This window comes from Cyprinus carpio, chromosome A12 (assembly GCF_018340385.1).
Source record: "Cyprinus carpio isolate SPL01 chromosome A12, ASM1834038v1, whole genome shotgun sequence".
In the NCBI taxonomy this organism is placed as follows: domain Eukaryota; kingdom Metazoa; phylum Chordata; class Actinopteri; order Cypriniformes; family Cyprinidae; genus Cyprinus; species Cyprinus carpio.
Genome location: NC_056583.1, coordinates 24,462,395 through 24,478,226, shown reverse-complemented (window position 1 = coordinate 24,478,226; position 15,832 = coordinate 24,462,395). Strand labels below are relative to the sequence as shown.

Sequence of the window (15,832 nt, the reverse complement as noted above, 5' to 3'; positions counted from 1 at the left end):
CTAATAACTTAATTAATAACTGCAGTAGAATGCTATCAATGGCTCAAGCCTCCATTACCAGCTTTAAAACGACGTTTTGGAACTAGCAAAAGAGGCATTGGATGAGATGCGGAAGAAATAATCCTACTCACTATAGTGATTTAAATACAAAAACTGGACAAACTCCGCTTAGCGTCGTGACCGCATCACCACCTCGGGTGTGCATTATTTTTCTAATAATTCAATGGTCTGTCGTCAATTATTACTTTCATACATTATACAATATTTACAAGCTTATTTGTTAATGTACTTTTGAATGCTTACAAATGTCATTAAACTTTAATCCATATACAAGCTTATGCTCATTTTTACATTTACATATGTTGTGAAAATATAGCTTATAGGCACTTCACAAACTATTAATGTTAATATATTCATTAACTCATAATCACAGTCTGTAAAGGTCATATTTGGTCTTTGTTTGTTATGTTGACTTCTACTATTTGCACATCTTAAATCATTTATTAATAATTTGTTAATGTTTTTGCAGTACCCAATCTAAAGTGGAAACTATTCATCAACTGTAAATGTTCATAAACATTTACTAATCATTAGTACCTTTATGAGCAGTCATTTTGATGGCAAAAAGTGTCCCAAATGACCAGAATTTACCCTATTTTCACATCTCTACAAATCATTTATTAATCATTTGTTCATGTTTTTGCAGTAGGCTACCCAATCTAAAGTCGAGACTATTCATCATTTGTAAATGTTTATAAACATTTACTTATTTTTTTAGTATTTTTATTGGCACTAGACTTTTAGCTACTTTAACAATGTTTGTATAAAGGGTGGTTAGTTAAGTTTAGCTAAATGCTTGGTAGAGACATTACACACATTGTAATTTGGGTGCCAAATTTTCAAGAAAATACTTCATTTATCAAAACAATGTGATATAAACAGATTGAATTGTGTTTCCTTATAGTAATTAAATTGACCCCTGTACACTTGTTGACCCCTTACCCAACCTTAAACCTACCCTTACCCATATGACACCTCAACAGCAGCAAAGGTGTGTATTAACGAAAGCTTTTAATTATATAACATCAGTTCAAATCATTTGTAGATTTTCAAGATGTGCATGATCATATGAATTAGCATTTAATTATTGGGTAATGTTTAATACATTTATTAGTAAACATTAACAAGCACATTTTTTTCACATTTCTAGATATGTGAATATGTATGTAACTAATGTTCTGTTAAGCATTACATAATGTTTGTTAATGATTTATTAACAAAAGTTATTATAAAGTATTACCGAGTAATATATTGAGATAGATGTGATATTGATATTTAAATACCATCTGTGCAATTGTTTTAATTTTCTATAGTGATGATACTGATACTTACTTGCGTCAGTTGTGTGTAGCAATGCATCTTCATTTCTAAAGGACCTGAAGAATGTTGCAGCACCGGTTGAAATTCTCTTTATTTAAGGTCAGATAGGGTGAGGTTCAGTTATTTGGTAGATCTCCAAAATTATTTATGTATTGTTATCATACTGATTGTTCACACAGGTGAGGCTGCATAAGGCTTTGATCCACCCTGAATGATGGCTTGTTCTCCCAGTCAATACATAAGAATAGTTTGAAAATAAAAAGACACTGCATTTTGACACACACACAAAAAAAATTGCTCATAACACACATACACATACATGCACGTCATTATGTTGCTGCTGTCTATATTATGGGTGAGGCCATAAAAGGGCCAGAGGGCACAGATCCACCCAAGATTCTTAAGAATACAGTGACACTGGACAACTAGCCTGCGTAATGTGTTTTAAAAAGACTGGTACGTGCAATTTACGTCATTATGGATTCATAACACTGATTTTGCACAAATTGTCCAAACTAAGCCTAATGACCTCAAAAACAATGAACACAGCCATCCGAACAGACTCTTGATTTGCCAGTTCTGGTTCACTGAATAATGAATTACTGCATTACAGGAAAGCCGGTGATGCTGGCTTCTCTGACCACTGATTCATAACACAATCACAGTTAGATTGATACATTTGAGGTTCCTCTGTTTCCTTTTTATATATCCCATCTTTCTCTTTAAGAGCCCTCCACTCTTATTCCCTCTTCTTCCTCTACTCTTTATATATCCTCTCGTACTTTTATCCTATCATCTCTTTATACCTTCATCACTCTTCCTCTTATCACCTCTCCTCTTCCTCCTATTTCTTCTACTCTTCCTCTGCCCATTCCATGCTGCACTTCTTCCTCTTCTTCTGTTAACTTATGTATAGAAAAATCATAATTGTTTAATGAACATTTAGTAAACTGTGAAAGCAGTGTTAACAGTTGAACCTTCAATCAGAGAAGTTTGTGTGTAGTATTTTAAGACAATGTTGTATGTAATTTGTATCAAATCATGATTAATTTACAGTACGTTTAAGAAAATTATGAACTGTTCAGATGGCTCCATGAACTGTTTCGAGAACATTGATTATTTAGAGTGAATGTGTTAAAGCAACAGTAATAATCTTATAGACTGTAATGATTTTGGGAATGAGTATCATCATAGTACAGGTTAATCTGATTGTCTTCTATCTACGTTCATCTATTCAAGGCTAAAAAATGTTTCTCAATGGTAGGTGTACAAAGAATTACTGGCGTCATGTGACATGAAAATAATTTTAAAAAACTGGTTTAATTATTGTTGGAGGTTGTATATTGTTTTGTTGCCAACTTAACCCAACCCAGGTTTTAGAAAAGGTCCACCCACATTTATTAACACAGTCATAGACAAGACAGCGACACCTGAAGTTCTTTCTTCATTGTATTCAGTAACTGGATTAAGCATCACTCTGTTTTGAAGTTTACTGTGTAACAACATTTTGTCTCAGGTAAAGTCAGTTTGCCTCATTTTAACCCACTGAGCTCTTATCACTATTTCAGTCAACTGCTTTTGATAAACCTAAATCATTTTGTAACATATTGTTTTGTAATATATGTCATAACATTTTGTATAAACTATCTGTAAACTGTAAACAACTGCTGTTTTTCCAACTGTTGACAACAAATTACACTAAATTTGCTACAATAACTATAGAAACACATTTTTCACGTGTATATGTCTGCGTGCAGGAGTAGAAGGTGCTGCTATTCACAATGAGGTTCATATTCTCATTGTGTGTTTCAATACTGCTACTGTATGGTGAGTGTTTTATACATATTTGAGAATACACCTGTAGCCAAAAACACTGGAATTATGCTGTATTCAAATAAGTGAACTGACTGTATTATCTTTTCAAATTAAACCATTATTCTTATATTCTTTTGTTTTAAAGGTGAAATAATTTATGGACAATCAACAGGTAATTCTTTCCATTCATCTGCTAATAACAATCCTTAAAATAAAACTTTCACTTTACCAAACTGCTTCACATTTCGATCTCTAGCTTTCAATTAGACAAACTAAATTGTTAAGGAAAAAAAAAAGATCTTCTCTCTTTATGATAAACAGGTTATTTCAATAGTATAGAGAAACTTAAATAGTTCTAAAATCAGTACTTGCTTTTGATAGCTGCATTAGAGTCTGTTTGGATCACTGTATTAATTATTTTGAATGAGTGTGTAGAAAAGTGAAGTAGATTGAGGAAAAACTATAAATGCAATCAAAAGTACCCCACTACTTAGTTTATTGAAAAGTGCAGTCATTTAAGAATTCAACCCTGTTCTCTGTGATTTCACGGCATGAAAGTCTCTAGCATTCCCAGTCCATCCTGATAGCAATTAGACATTGTTCTTTAACAAACCGTACTAAGTTACTCAAAATAAATGGATTGTGAAAAGTTTGTGGTGTGTCAGAATTCACCCTAAAAGTTTGTACTTTTGTGATTAAAAAAAGTAGCCTACATATGTTTGAGCATGTCGCAATAGTGTATACAACTAATGGAATGTACTAGTACGTCATGGAATTTCCTCTTAAAAACCATGTTGTAGGTGTGTGCGTCCTGCCAGGGGCATAAATTTCATCTAACAGTAGAGGGGGACAATGAACATAAAAATTTTCAAGAGCAATTTTTGAAGGGGACACAAATAATACAGCTAAAATTATACTTGTAAGGATAAGTATAAACAGAGGAAAGCCTTACAACTTTTATTGTAGCAGGGAGACCGTGCCAAATTAGACAACTTCAAGCTGTCTTTAAGCAGTCATGTCCATTGTAGACATTACTATCTGTCAAGCAGGTAATGTAATTATTAATAAAAAAGCAGACTCATCGAAAAATACATTGGCATCATCTGTATTAGAGAGAAAATAATCACTTCATCTGATGTTTATGTGAATTAAAAAATAGCCTTGACAGCCATACATACTGGAGTTCCACAACTATTGACTTTTTCTCACTCACTGGACTTGTGTGTGTAGGTGATGCAGGGTTGCCAGGTTTAAAAATAAAATAAATCATTCCTACTCAAAACTAGCCCAATCACATTTTGAGGGGGGTTCCCCGGTAAAAATTGGCATTTGGAACAAAGCTCTGTGAGGCAAGGGAGGGGGAGACTCAATGTTTCTAAACTTAAAACGTATTTTTGCCCCGTTTGCGTACGTGTTGTTTTTCTACTTACAAAGTTATTTGAAGTATAAAGATTTTTTTATTTACAATACACAGTGTGGTTTTTAATCATATCTTTTAGGGGGGATAACCCTCAGATGGGGGCTCCCTTTCTAATCTCATTTTAAATAGCATGTAATAGTAAATATATATATATAAAAAATTTCAATTTTAATGTTCCATAACAGATGACCCTTGCAACAACTACAATATGCTGGATGATCCTCGAAGAGCCACCAACAATAAATATTCTTCTGAAATAATGTGTGACTGTGAGGTCAACTGGAATGGTTGGTACCGTCTCTACATTCAGGGTCAGAGCGTTCAGATGCCAGACACATGTGTTGATCAGGACAGCTGTGGCACTCATGCTCCACTGTGGCTGAACGGAGGACATCCAACAGTTGAGGATGGAGTGGTCACTCGAGATGTCTGCGGTCACTATGACAGTAACTGCTGCTCTTTTCTGTCCAATCCCATTAAAGTCAAAGCCTGTCCAGGAGATTATTATGTCTATGAGTTTGTGAAACCAGCTTTCTGCTATTTAGCATATTGTGCAGGTAAATATCTTTATATTTTCCCTTTTTTTATGTGTCAGAATTTTATCTTTGCTGATTTGATTTTAATCTCTTTCTCCCTCTCTTTGTTTTTATAGATGTAACGAACATCAACACCACTTATACTGTCACAACTACAATTATGACTGGTAATGTAATGTTTTACAGTCTGGGGGACTATTGTTTTGCAAAAGCAGATCAGATTCATGTTTGTGATTTTGTATAAATAATAACAGTGTGTGAAATGTGCAGTTAAGATTTTGATTCAGATTTGTGTCATTAGTATCACTTAGCTGATTGCAGAATATATTTGCAGCTGCAGTATATTCCATGATTTACAATCACAAAAAAAAATAAAAGGAAATGAATTGGAGTTAAAGTATTCATAGCCTTTTAAAAACTGGAATGTAGTTCAAATGTAAAGAGAAGTCTTAAAAATGTTTAATGCTTTAAAAATAAAAAATAAAAATAAGAAAAATATTATGAAGTTTAAAATAAGAATATCTGTGTGTAGTCAGGGAGTTTCATTTGATTGCAGCTGTATTTTAGCTCAGTTTACATAATAAAGAAAAAAACAACCTTGCAGCATTGCTAAAACTAATTTAAAAGCACACAAGGCATGACAAGGTATTGAAAAAGCCAAAACTACACAGAAATGGCTGGGGACAAAAAACAGAATATTAATATCCTGGAGTGACCAAATCAGAGGTTAGATCTCAAAGTCAACCTACAGTAGAATTCACGCATGGTCTTAAAAAGTCAGTCAACTCCCAATCTCCATGCAACCTGACACAACCAACCCACACAATGCTGTAATATTGTTAATGGTTCACCTACTTAATACCGACTCAAATTGGGGTAAATACATATTAAATCAGTTATTTTGTGTTTGATATTTGCAGTATATATTGACCAATACAATTTGACAGTTTTTCTTTGTCTGTTCATCAGTGTTCAGAAAAAAATAAAAATAAAAATAAATACAAATCCTTCTTTAGTTCAGTGTTGGAAAACAATAAAAATTTTATGACCAATGTATGCACACTGTGAATAGGCTTACAGACCAGCTTACTCAAATCAGTTATAACAAATAAGAAGCACTGAAATCATTCTTGCCAAAGGTAAACTAATAGTAATCATCTTTTAATTATAAACTCCAGGTTTGCTGCTTATGCCCTTTAACACAAATAAAAAGAGATGCTCAGATTCAAAAATTGATTTAAGCTTTGAAAATAATTATTTTATACTACAACTATCCAACAGTAAAAAGTAAATAACATGTAAAAATTAACTTTTACAAACTTTTCTTTAATTTTTTTTTCTTAACAGCAGTTCCTCCTGTTGACCCCTGCTACAACTACAGTGTGCTAGATGATCCATGGAGAGCCACCAACAATCAATATACCTCTGAAATAATGTGTGACTGTGAGGTTAGCTGGGATGGCTGGTACCGTCTTTTCATTCAGGATCAGAGCGTTCAGATGCCAGACACATGTGTTGAAGAGTATAGTTGTGGCACTCATGCTCCACTGTGGCTGAACGGAGGACATCCAACAGTTGAGGATGGAGTGGTCACTCGAGATGTCTGTGGTCACTGGGACAAAAACTGCTGCTATTTCCAATCCAATCCCATTAAAGTCAAAGCCTGTTCAGGCAATTATTTTGTTTATGAGTTTGTGAAACCAGCTTTTTGCTCTTTGGCATACTGTGCAGGTAAATACATTTACATTTGACCTTTGTTTATCTAAGTCATAATTAGATCTTTGCTGATGTAAAATTTATCAATATTTCTTTTTTCAGATGTAGCTGTTTTGAACATAAAGACTAACTATACTACTGTCACACCAAAGAAAACCTCAACCTATACTACTATAATGATAGAAACAACTTCAGCTATAGAAACCACATTAATAGAAACTACAATCATGGTTACTGGGAATGCAGAAAGTACTACCACAGAACCAAAAACAACAGACAGCAGCACCAAATCTCCAGAAAGTTCCACAAAAGGCACCACATCAACAGAAACCACCAAAACAACAGAAAGCACCACCACTGACACCACAACACCAGAAAGTTCCACAACACCAGAAAGCACAACCACAGGTACCACAAAACCACAAAGCACAATAACCGAGACCACAACAACAGAAAGCACCACAAATGCTACCACAACACAAGAAAGCACCACCACGAGTACCACAACACCGGAAAGCACCACCACAAGTACAACAACACCAGAAAGCACAACTACTGAAACAACAACAGAGACCACAACAACAGAAAGCACCACAGCCGGTACCACAACTCAGGAAAGCACCACAACGACAGAAAGTACAACTACTGGCACAACCTCCCTAGAAAGTACAACAACAGAGACCACAACAACAGAAAGCACCACAACCAGTACCGCAACTCTTGAAAGCACCACAGCAACAGAAAGTACAGCTACTGGCACAACCACTCCAGAAAGTACAACAATAGAGACATCAACAGCAGAAAGCACAACAACAGAAAGTACCACCACTGGTATTACAACTTCAGAAAGCACAACAATGGAAACCACAACTATTGAAAGCACAAGATCAGACACTACAACAACAGTAAGCACAACTACAGGCACCACAACACCAGAAAGCACCACTACAGGTTCCACAACACCAGAAAGCACAACAACCGAGACCACAACAACAGAAAGCACTACAACAGAAAGTACAACCCCTGGTACCACAACTCCAGAAAGTACATCAGTGGAAACCACAACAGACACTACAACAACAGAAAGCACCACGACAGGTACCACAAGAACAGATAGCACCACAGCCGGTACCCGAACTCCTGAAGGCACTACAGTGACAGAAAGTACAACCACTGGCACAACCTATCCAGAAAGTACAACAACCGAGACCACAACAACAGAAAGCACTACGACAGAAAGTAACACCCCTGGTATTATAACTTCAGAAAGTACAACAACAGAAATCACAACTGTAGAAAGCACCACAACAGACACTACAACAAAAGAAAGCACCACCGGAACACCAGAAAGCACCACCAGAGGTACCACAACAATAGAAAGCACCACAACCGACACCACAACTCCAGAGAGCAGCACAATGACAGAAAGAACAACCACTGGCATCACCACTTCAGAAACTACAACAACAGAGACCACAACAACAGAAAGTACCAAAACAGACACTACAACAATAGAAATCACCAGCACAGCTACAACAACAACAGAAAGTACCCCCACAGGTACCACAACACCAGAAAGCACAACAACAGAGACCACAACAAAAGAAAGCAACACAACCAGTACCACACCTCCAGAGAGCACCACAACAACAGAAAGCACAACCACAGAGACAACAACACCAGAAAGCACCACTACAGGTGCCACAACACCAGAAATCACAATAACTGAAACCACAACAGACACTACAACACCAGAAAGCAACACTACAGGTACCACAACAGCCGAGACCACAACAGACACTACAACACCAGAAAGCACCACCACACGCCAAACAACACCAAAAGCAAAAAACCAAAGACCACACCAGACAACAAAACAAAAAGAAAGCACTACAAAAAAAAGTACCAAAACTGGTATTACAACATCAAAAAGCACCAACACGAACCACCACAACACCAAAAAAAAACACACAAAAACCACAACAAAAAAACACAAACAACAGAAAAACACCAACCCAACCACCACCACCACACAAACCAACCACAAAACCACCAGAAAAAACAAACAACAAAAGCCCACAACAAACCCAACAACACCAAAAACCACCACTTACAAACCACAACAGCAACAAAACAACAGACAAACACAAAAAAAAAAGCACAACCACCCCCAACACAAAAAACAAAAAAGCAACCACCACACAAAACACCAAACCCACAAAACACCACAAAAAAGACAACCACCCAACAACCAAAAACACCAGCAACACACAAAAAACCCACAAAAAAAAACAAAAAAACAACCACAACAACAAAACAACAACAAAACCACTCAACACAAAAAAAAAACCCCCAAAAAACACAGCAACAACAAACCACAACACAGCCCAACCACACAAAAAAAACAAACACAACAAAAAAAACCAAAAACCAACAAACACAACAAACCAACACCACCACAACAACAAAAAACAAAAACACCACACACAACCCAACCACAACAAACACCACACAAAAACAAAACCCACCAAAACAAACCAACAACACCAGAACCACAACCCACAAAACAAACACAAAAGCACCACAACTTGAACAACAAACACACAAACCCCACAACAACAACCGAACACCACAACAACCCCACCACAAAAAAAAAAACCCCAAAGAAAAACAACCACACCAGGGAAAACGGACACAACAAGCACCCACCCCACACATAAACCACCCCCCAAGACAGCCCCACAACAAACCCCACACAAAACCAGCACCACCAACAAACACACAACAAAACACCCCCACAACCCCCCACCAAAAAAAAAAAAGCACAAACCAAAACCGCCACCAAACACCCAAAAAAAACAACACACCAATAAACAAACAAAAAAAAAAACACAAAAACCACACCCAGACCAACACAAACACAAAAAAAAAGCCCACAAAACACAAAAAACAAAAAAACCAAACACACATCACAAAACCACAAACCACAAAACCAGCAACACCACAGAACCAACAAACCCAACAAAAAACAACCAAAACAAACCCAAATCAACACAACAAAAAAAACCCAAAACACCACCACAACACCACCAAAAAACCCCCCCACCACACCAACCAAAACCCAACAAAACAAAAAAGCACACCAACCCCCAACAACGCCCACCCACAAAAAAAACAAACACAAAAAAACAAACACCCACAAAAAAAAAAAAACCCCAAAAAAAAAAAACAAAAGCACCAAAACAAAACCCACACCCAAAACAAAACAAACAACACCATAGCCAAAACAACCAACACAAAAAAAACAAAAAAAAAAAAAAACACAAAAAAACCCCACAAAACAACCAAAACAACCACAACAAAAAACCAAACAAAAAAACCCAACACCCAAAACCCCCCAAAAAACCAACACCAACCCAAAAAAAACCACACAAAAAAAAACCCCAAAAAAACCCAAAAAACAAAACCAAAACACCAAAAACAAACAAAACAAAAAAAACCACACACAATCCACAACCAAAACCACACAAAACCCACAACAAACCAAAAAGCCCCAAAACCCCCAACACACCAAAACACCAACAAACCACCCCAACCACCACACAACCCCCCCAAAACACCAAAGAGACCAACCCACAACAACAACAAAAAAACACCGCACCAAACAGAAACACCACACCCAACCACCACCCACCCCCCCCACACACCACAACCACCCCACCCCACCAAACCACAAACAAACCACACAAACCAAAAAAAACAAAACAACAAACAAAACACCCACCACCCTGAACCACAACAACAACAAAACAAAAACACCCAAAAAACCACCACACCAACCACAACAGCAAAAAACCACAAAAAACAAAACAACAAAAAAAAAACCCCCCCCAACCCAAAACCCCAAAAAAACAACCAACCAAAACAACCAACCACCCCACAACACCCCCCAAAAACACCAAACACACAAAAAAACCACAAAAAAACCACACCCAAACGACCACAACAAAAACACCAACAAACACCCACAAAACCCACAGCACAAAAAAAAAACCCCCCGAAAAAACAACCCACCCACCAACACACCCACAAAACCAACCACCAAAAAAACACCAAAACACAAAAACAAAACAACCCGACAAAAACCACACAAACCCACCGAAAAAACCACAAAAAACCCCCCCAATAAAAAAACAAGAACCAACAAACAAAACAACCCCCCCCACCACAGAAAAAAAAACACAAACCCAACAAAACCAAAAACCACAAACCAAAAAAAAAGAAAAAAAAAACAAAAACCAAAAACCCCCCACAACCCCCCACCCAACCAACCACAACAAAACCCAACCACACACCCCCAACACAAAAAAACCACAACAACAGAAACAAAAACCCAACAAAAACAACCACAAAACACACAACCCCCACCCCCAACCCAAGCAACACACACACAAAACACCCCAAAAAAAAAAAACCAACACCCACAAAAACCCCCAACCCCCACCCAAACTGCACACAACACACAGCCCCCCAAAAAACACAAACAACACCCAACACCCACAAAAAACCCACCCACACAAAACACACACCCACCCACACAAACACCACCCCAAAAAAAACCCACACACACACAAAAAAAAACAAAACCACACCCAAACACCACCCCAAAAACAACCAAAAAGCACCACAAAACAAAACAAACAAAAACAAAAACAAAACCCCCCAACCAACACCCAAACACAAACCCCCAACCCACAAAACAACAACCCACCCAACACCAGACAAAAAAAACAAACCAAAACACAACCAAAAAAACCCAAAAGCACCCACCACCACAAAACCAAAAAAAACCCCCACACCCCACAAAAAAAACAACACCAACCAGCACAAAACCCCAGACAACACCACCCACAAACCAAAACAACCAACAACCAACCCCAACACACACAAACTAAAAAACCAACCCACAAAAACCACCAAACACCCACCACAAACACAAACAACAACAACAAACAATCCACAAACAAACCACCACACAAACCCACCACAAAAAACCAGGAAACACACCACAAAAAACCAAAAACAACCCACCACACAAAAAAAAAAAAAACAACAAAACAAACAAAACACACCAAACCCCAACAAAAACACCCCCACAAAAACACAAAAGACAACAAAACCCCCAAAACAAAACAAAAACCACCCCCCACCAAAACCAAAAACCAAAAACCCCCCCACAACAACAACCACACCCCACCCCACCAAAAAAAAAACCACACCACACCACACAAACCCAAACACCAACCCCAAACCCCAACCACCACCACACCCACAACCCACAAACCCAACCCACACCCCAAACACCCAACCACCCCACCCAAACCCAAAGAAAACAAAAACCACCCACACACAACAACCCACCCACCACCACCAAAAAAAACCAACAACACCCACAACACCACAACAACCACCCACACACACCAAAAACCAACAACAAAGCCACCAACCACCACCCCCCACACCCACAGACCCAAAAAACACAAAAAAAACAACACCAACAAACCCAACACCAAACCCACCAAACCACGACCACACCAAACCCCCACAACCAACAAAACAACAAAAAACAAACAAAGCACACCCCACAAAAACCAACAAAAGAAACCACCAACACACACACCCAAACAGCCAAACACCCCAGCAAAACAAAAAACACCAAACCGCAAAACCCCAACAAAAAAAAACACAAAAACCACAACCACAACAACAAAACACCACACAACACCCCCAACAACCACACCCCACCACACACACGACCAACAACAACCACACACCCCCCATACCAAAAACAAAACCCACACAAAAAACCAAACAACAACCACAAAATCCACCAAAAAACCAAACAAACAACACCCAAACCCCCACCAACACAAACAAAAAAACCCCCCCACAAACACAACGAAAAAAAAACAACAGCAACACCAAACCACCACCCAACCCAAAAAACCAACAACAACAACCACCCACAAAAAACCAACAACAAAACAACCACCCCCCCAAACACAACAAACCACCCCAAAAAAACCCACAAAAAAAAAAAACAAAAACCAAACCCCACCGCACCCCCCACCAAAACAACAAAAACCCCCCAACAACAACAACCCAAAAAAAAACACACAAAAAAAAAACCACACACAAACAAAAACAAACAAGCACAAAAACCCAAAACCACCACCCCCAAAAAGCAAAAAAACCAAAACAAAACCCACAAAAAAAAAAAAACAACACCCACCAAAACCAAAAAGACAAACAACCAAAACAAAAAAAAAAACAACAAAAACACCAAACACACAAAAAAAAAAACAACACAAAACCAACAACCAAAAAACCCCAAACCAACAAAACCACCCAACACCAAACACCCAAAACCCACAAACAAGACCAACCAACAAACACCCCACACCAAACGCCCCCACACCCCACAACTCCCACCAAAAAAACCCCACCTCAGAACCACCAAAAAACAGCACACAAACACCCCACAAAAACCCCCCAAAACAACACAACCAAAAAAAAAACTCCACCCAGACACCAACAGACCATCCAAACCAAAACACAAACATACAACCCCACCACGCCCCCAACAACCAACAAAAAAACCACACAACAGGAACAAAGAAAAAAACACCCACAAAACAACCCCACACAAAACCAAGACCCCCAAAAACCCCCCAAAACACCCAACCAAAAAAACCCCCAAAACACAGGACAACAACAACAACCACAAACACACCAAAACCCAAACCCAACAGCTACAACCGAAACCCCACCAACCACCCAACCACCACCAACACACAACACAACCCACCCACCCAACACCACCAAATCGAACAGACCACAGACACCCACCACAACCCCCACCAAACCACACACACCACCCACCCACCCACACCACAACAACCAACCCACACAACACCCCAGAACACCCCACACCCCCCCAGCACACCCCACACACCACAACCAAGCCGACCCAACACTCAAAAAAAAATAACCAACCAACCACAGCTTACCCCCAACCACCCCACAAACAAACCACAACAAACCACCACAAACCCAACAACCACACCCAAAACCACAACACCCCACCACACCAACAACAAACCCCCCCACCACACACCACACCACCACCAACCCATACACCAAACAACAACACCACACCTCACCCACAACCACACCAAACCAACCAACACCAATCCACCCAAACAACAACACCACAACCACAACACCAACACCAACACACCCCCCAACGCTACACACAAACACAGCACCCACCCACAACCACACAACAACAGTCAAACAAACCACAACCAAAACAAAACAAAGACCCACACACCACACCTAAACACCAACACACCAACACACACACCCAACAACCACCCACCACCACACAAGCTACCTCAACACCTACACAAACCAACCAAACACCACAACCCAAACCCACACACCACCCAGACCACACACAAACAACCAACCCCACAACCCACAGTTGCACAACACACCCCACCAACACCACCACCAACAGCACACAACCACCAACAACAAACAAAACCCCAAACAACACCCAAACACCACACACCCAACACCACCGACCCACAACCAACACCAAACACCAGACCCTACCCAACCCACACAACACCCCCACCACAACGCCACCCCACAACCCAACAACCAGCTAACACCACACCACACACACCCCACCCACCCACCACCAGACACACTCACCCCACACCCCTCCACCACCCACACCACACAAACCATCACCCAACACCACCACCACAACACACACCACCAACCACACACACCACCCACAACACCACTCCCACAACACACAACCCCCCAACCACCCCCCACCCCCCCACACACCACTCCCCCACCACCACCCAACCCATCAAACCACCCACACACAACACCACAAACAAAACAAAACCCACACCACCACCACACCCCACCCACACCACCACACACACACAACCAACCGGCACACCACAACCCACACCACCACACCCAACCACCCCACCCACCCACCACACCAACCCACACCACCCACACCAACACCCCACCAACACCACACCACACACACCCCCCACCACCAAAACCCACACCCCACCAACACCACCCCACAACCAACACCAACACCCCACACCCACCAACCCACACACACCCACCCACCCACACACCACAACAGCCACACCCACAGCACCCACACACCACCACACACAACCACAAAACCACACCAACCAACACACCACCACACCAAAATCCCAAACAACCACACAACCACAGATTTTGTGACACCCCACCCAACCAAACACACTCCCACACCAACCCCAACGCACCCAACCAAAACACCACCACCACAACCCACCTTTTTAGACCACACAACCACACAAACAAACACACCCACACCCACCCACCCACCCAACCCACACAACACACCAGCCACCAACACACACCCACACATCCCACCCACCACCACACAACCACACAAAACAACCAACCCTACCAAACCAACACCCCGCACACCCCCACACACACATCACCACCCCCCCAACCAACAACCCCACAAAAAACACCACAACCCCACACACCACCCCCAACCACAACAACCCAAACCCACACCACCACCAAACCACAACCCACACCACACCCACACACACACACCCCCACACCAACACCCACAACCCCCACCACCCCCACCCACCAACACAACCACCCCACAACCCACACACCACACACACACAGCAATACAACCCACCACACACCAACCACACAACACACACCCAACCCCAACCAACCACAACAAAACCCACCCCACAAACCACCAACCACACAACCCACACCAGACAACAGCCAACCCACCAACACCACCCCACCCACAGCCACAAGCCACACAACCCCTACAACC

At 40.4% G+C, this 15,832-nt stretch overlaps 1 protein-coding gene across 1 annotated transcript in view; it reads left to right on the top strand.

Moving 5' to 3' along the window:
* Nucleotides 1-2,815: 2,815 nt before the first annotated feature.
* Nucleotides 2,816-15,832, top strand: part of LOC122147066 (mucin-22) — a 21,710-nt gene continuing 8,693 nt past the window's right edge. Inside the window, exons 1-7 of the mRNA XM_042768081.1 lie at nucleotides 2,816-2,896; nucleotides 3,138-3,207; nucleotides 3,341-3,367; nucleotides 4,801-5,172; nucleotides 5,268-5,318; nucleotides 6,499-6,882; nucleotides 6,970-8,769. Coding sequence (XP_042624015.1) covers nucleotides 3,162-3,207; nucleotides 3,341-3,367; nucleotides 4,801-5,172; nucleotides 5,268-5,318; nucleotides 6,499-6,882; nucleotides 6,970-8,769 — 2,680 coding nt within the window. The 5' untranslated portion in view covers nucleotides 2,816-2,896; nucleotides 3,138-3,161. The remainder of the gene's footprint in view (nucleotides 2,897-3,137; nucleotides 3,208-3,340; nucleotides 3,368-4,800; nucleotides 5,173-5,267; nucleotides 5,319-6,498; nucleotides 6,883-6,969; nucleotides 8,770-15,832) is intronic.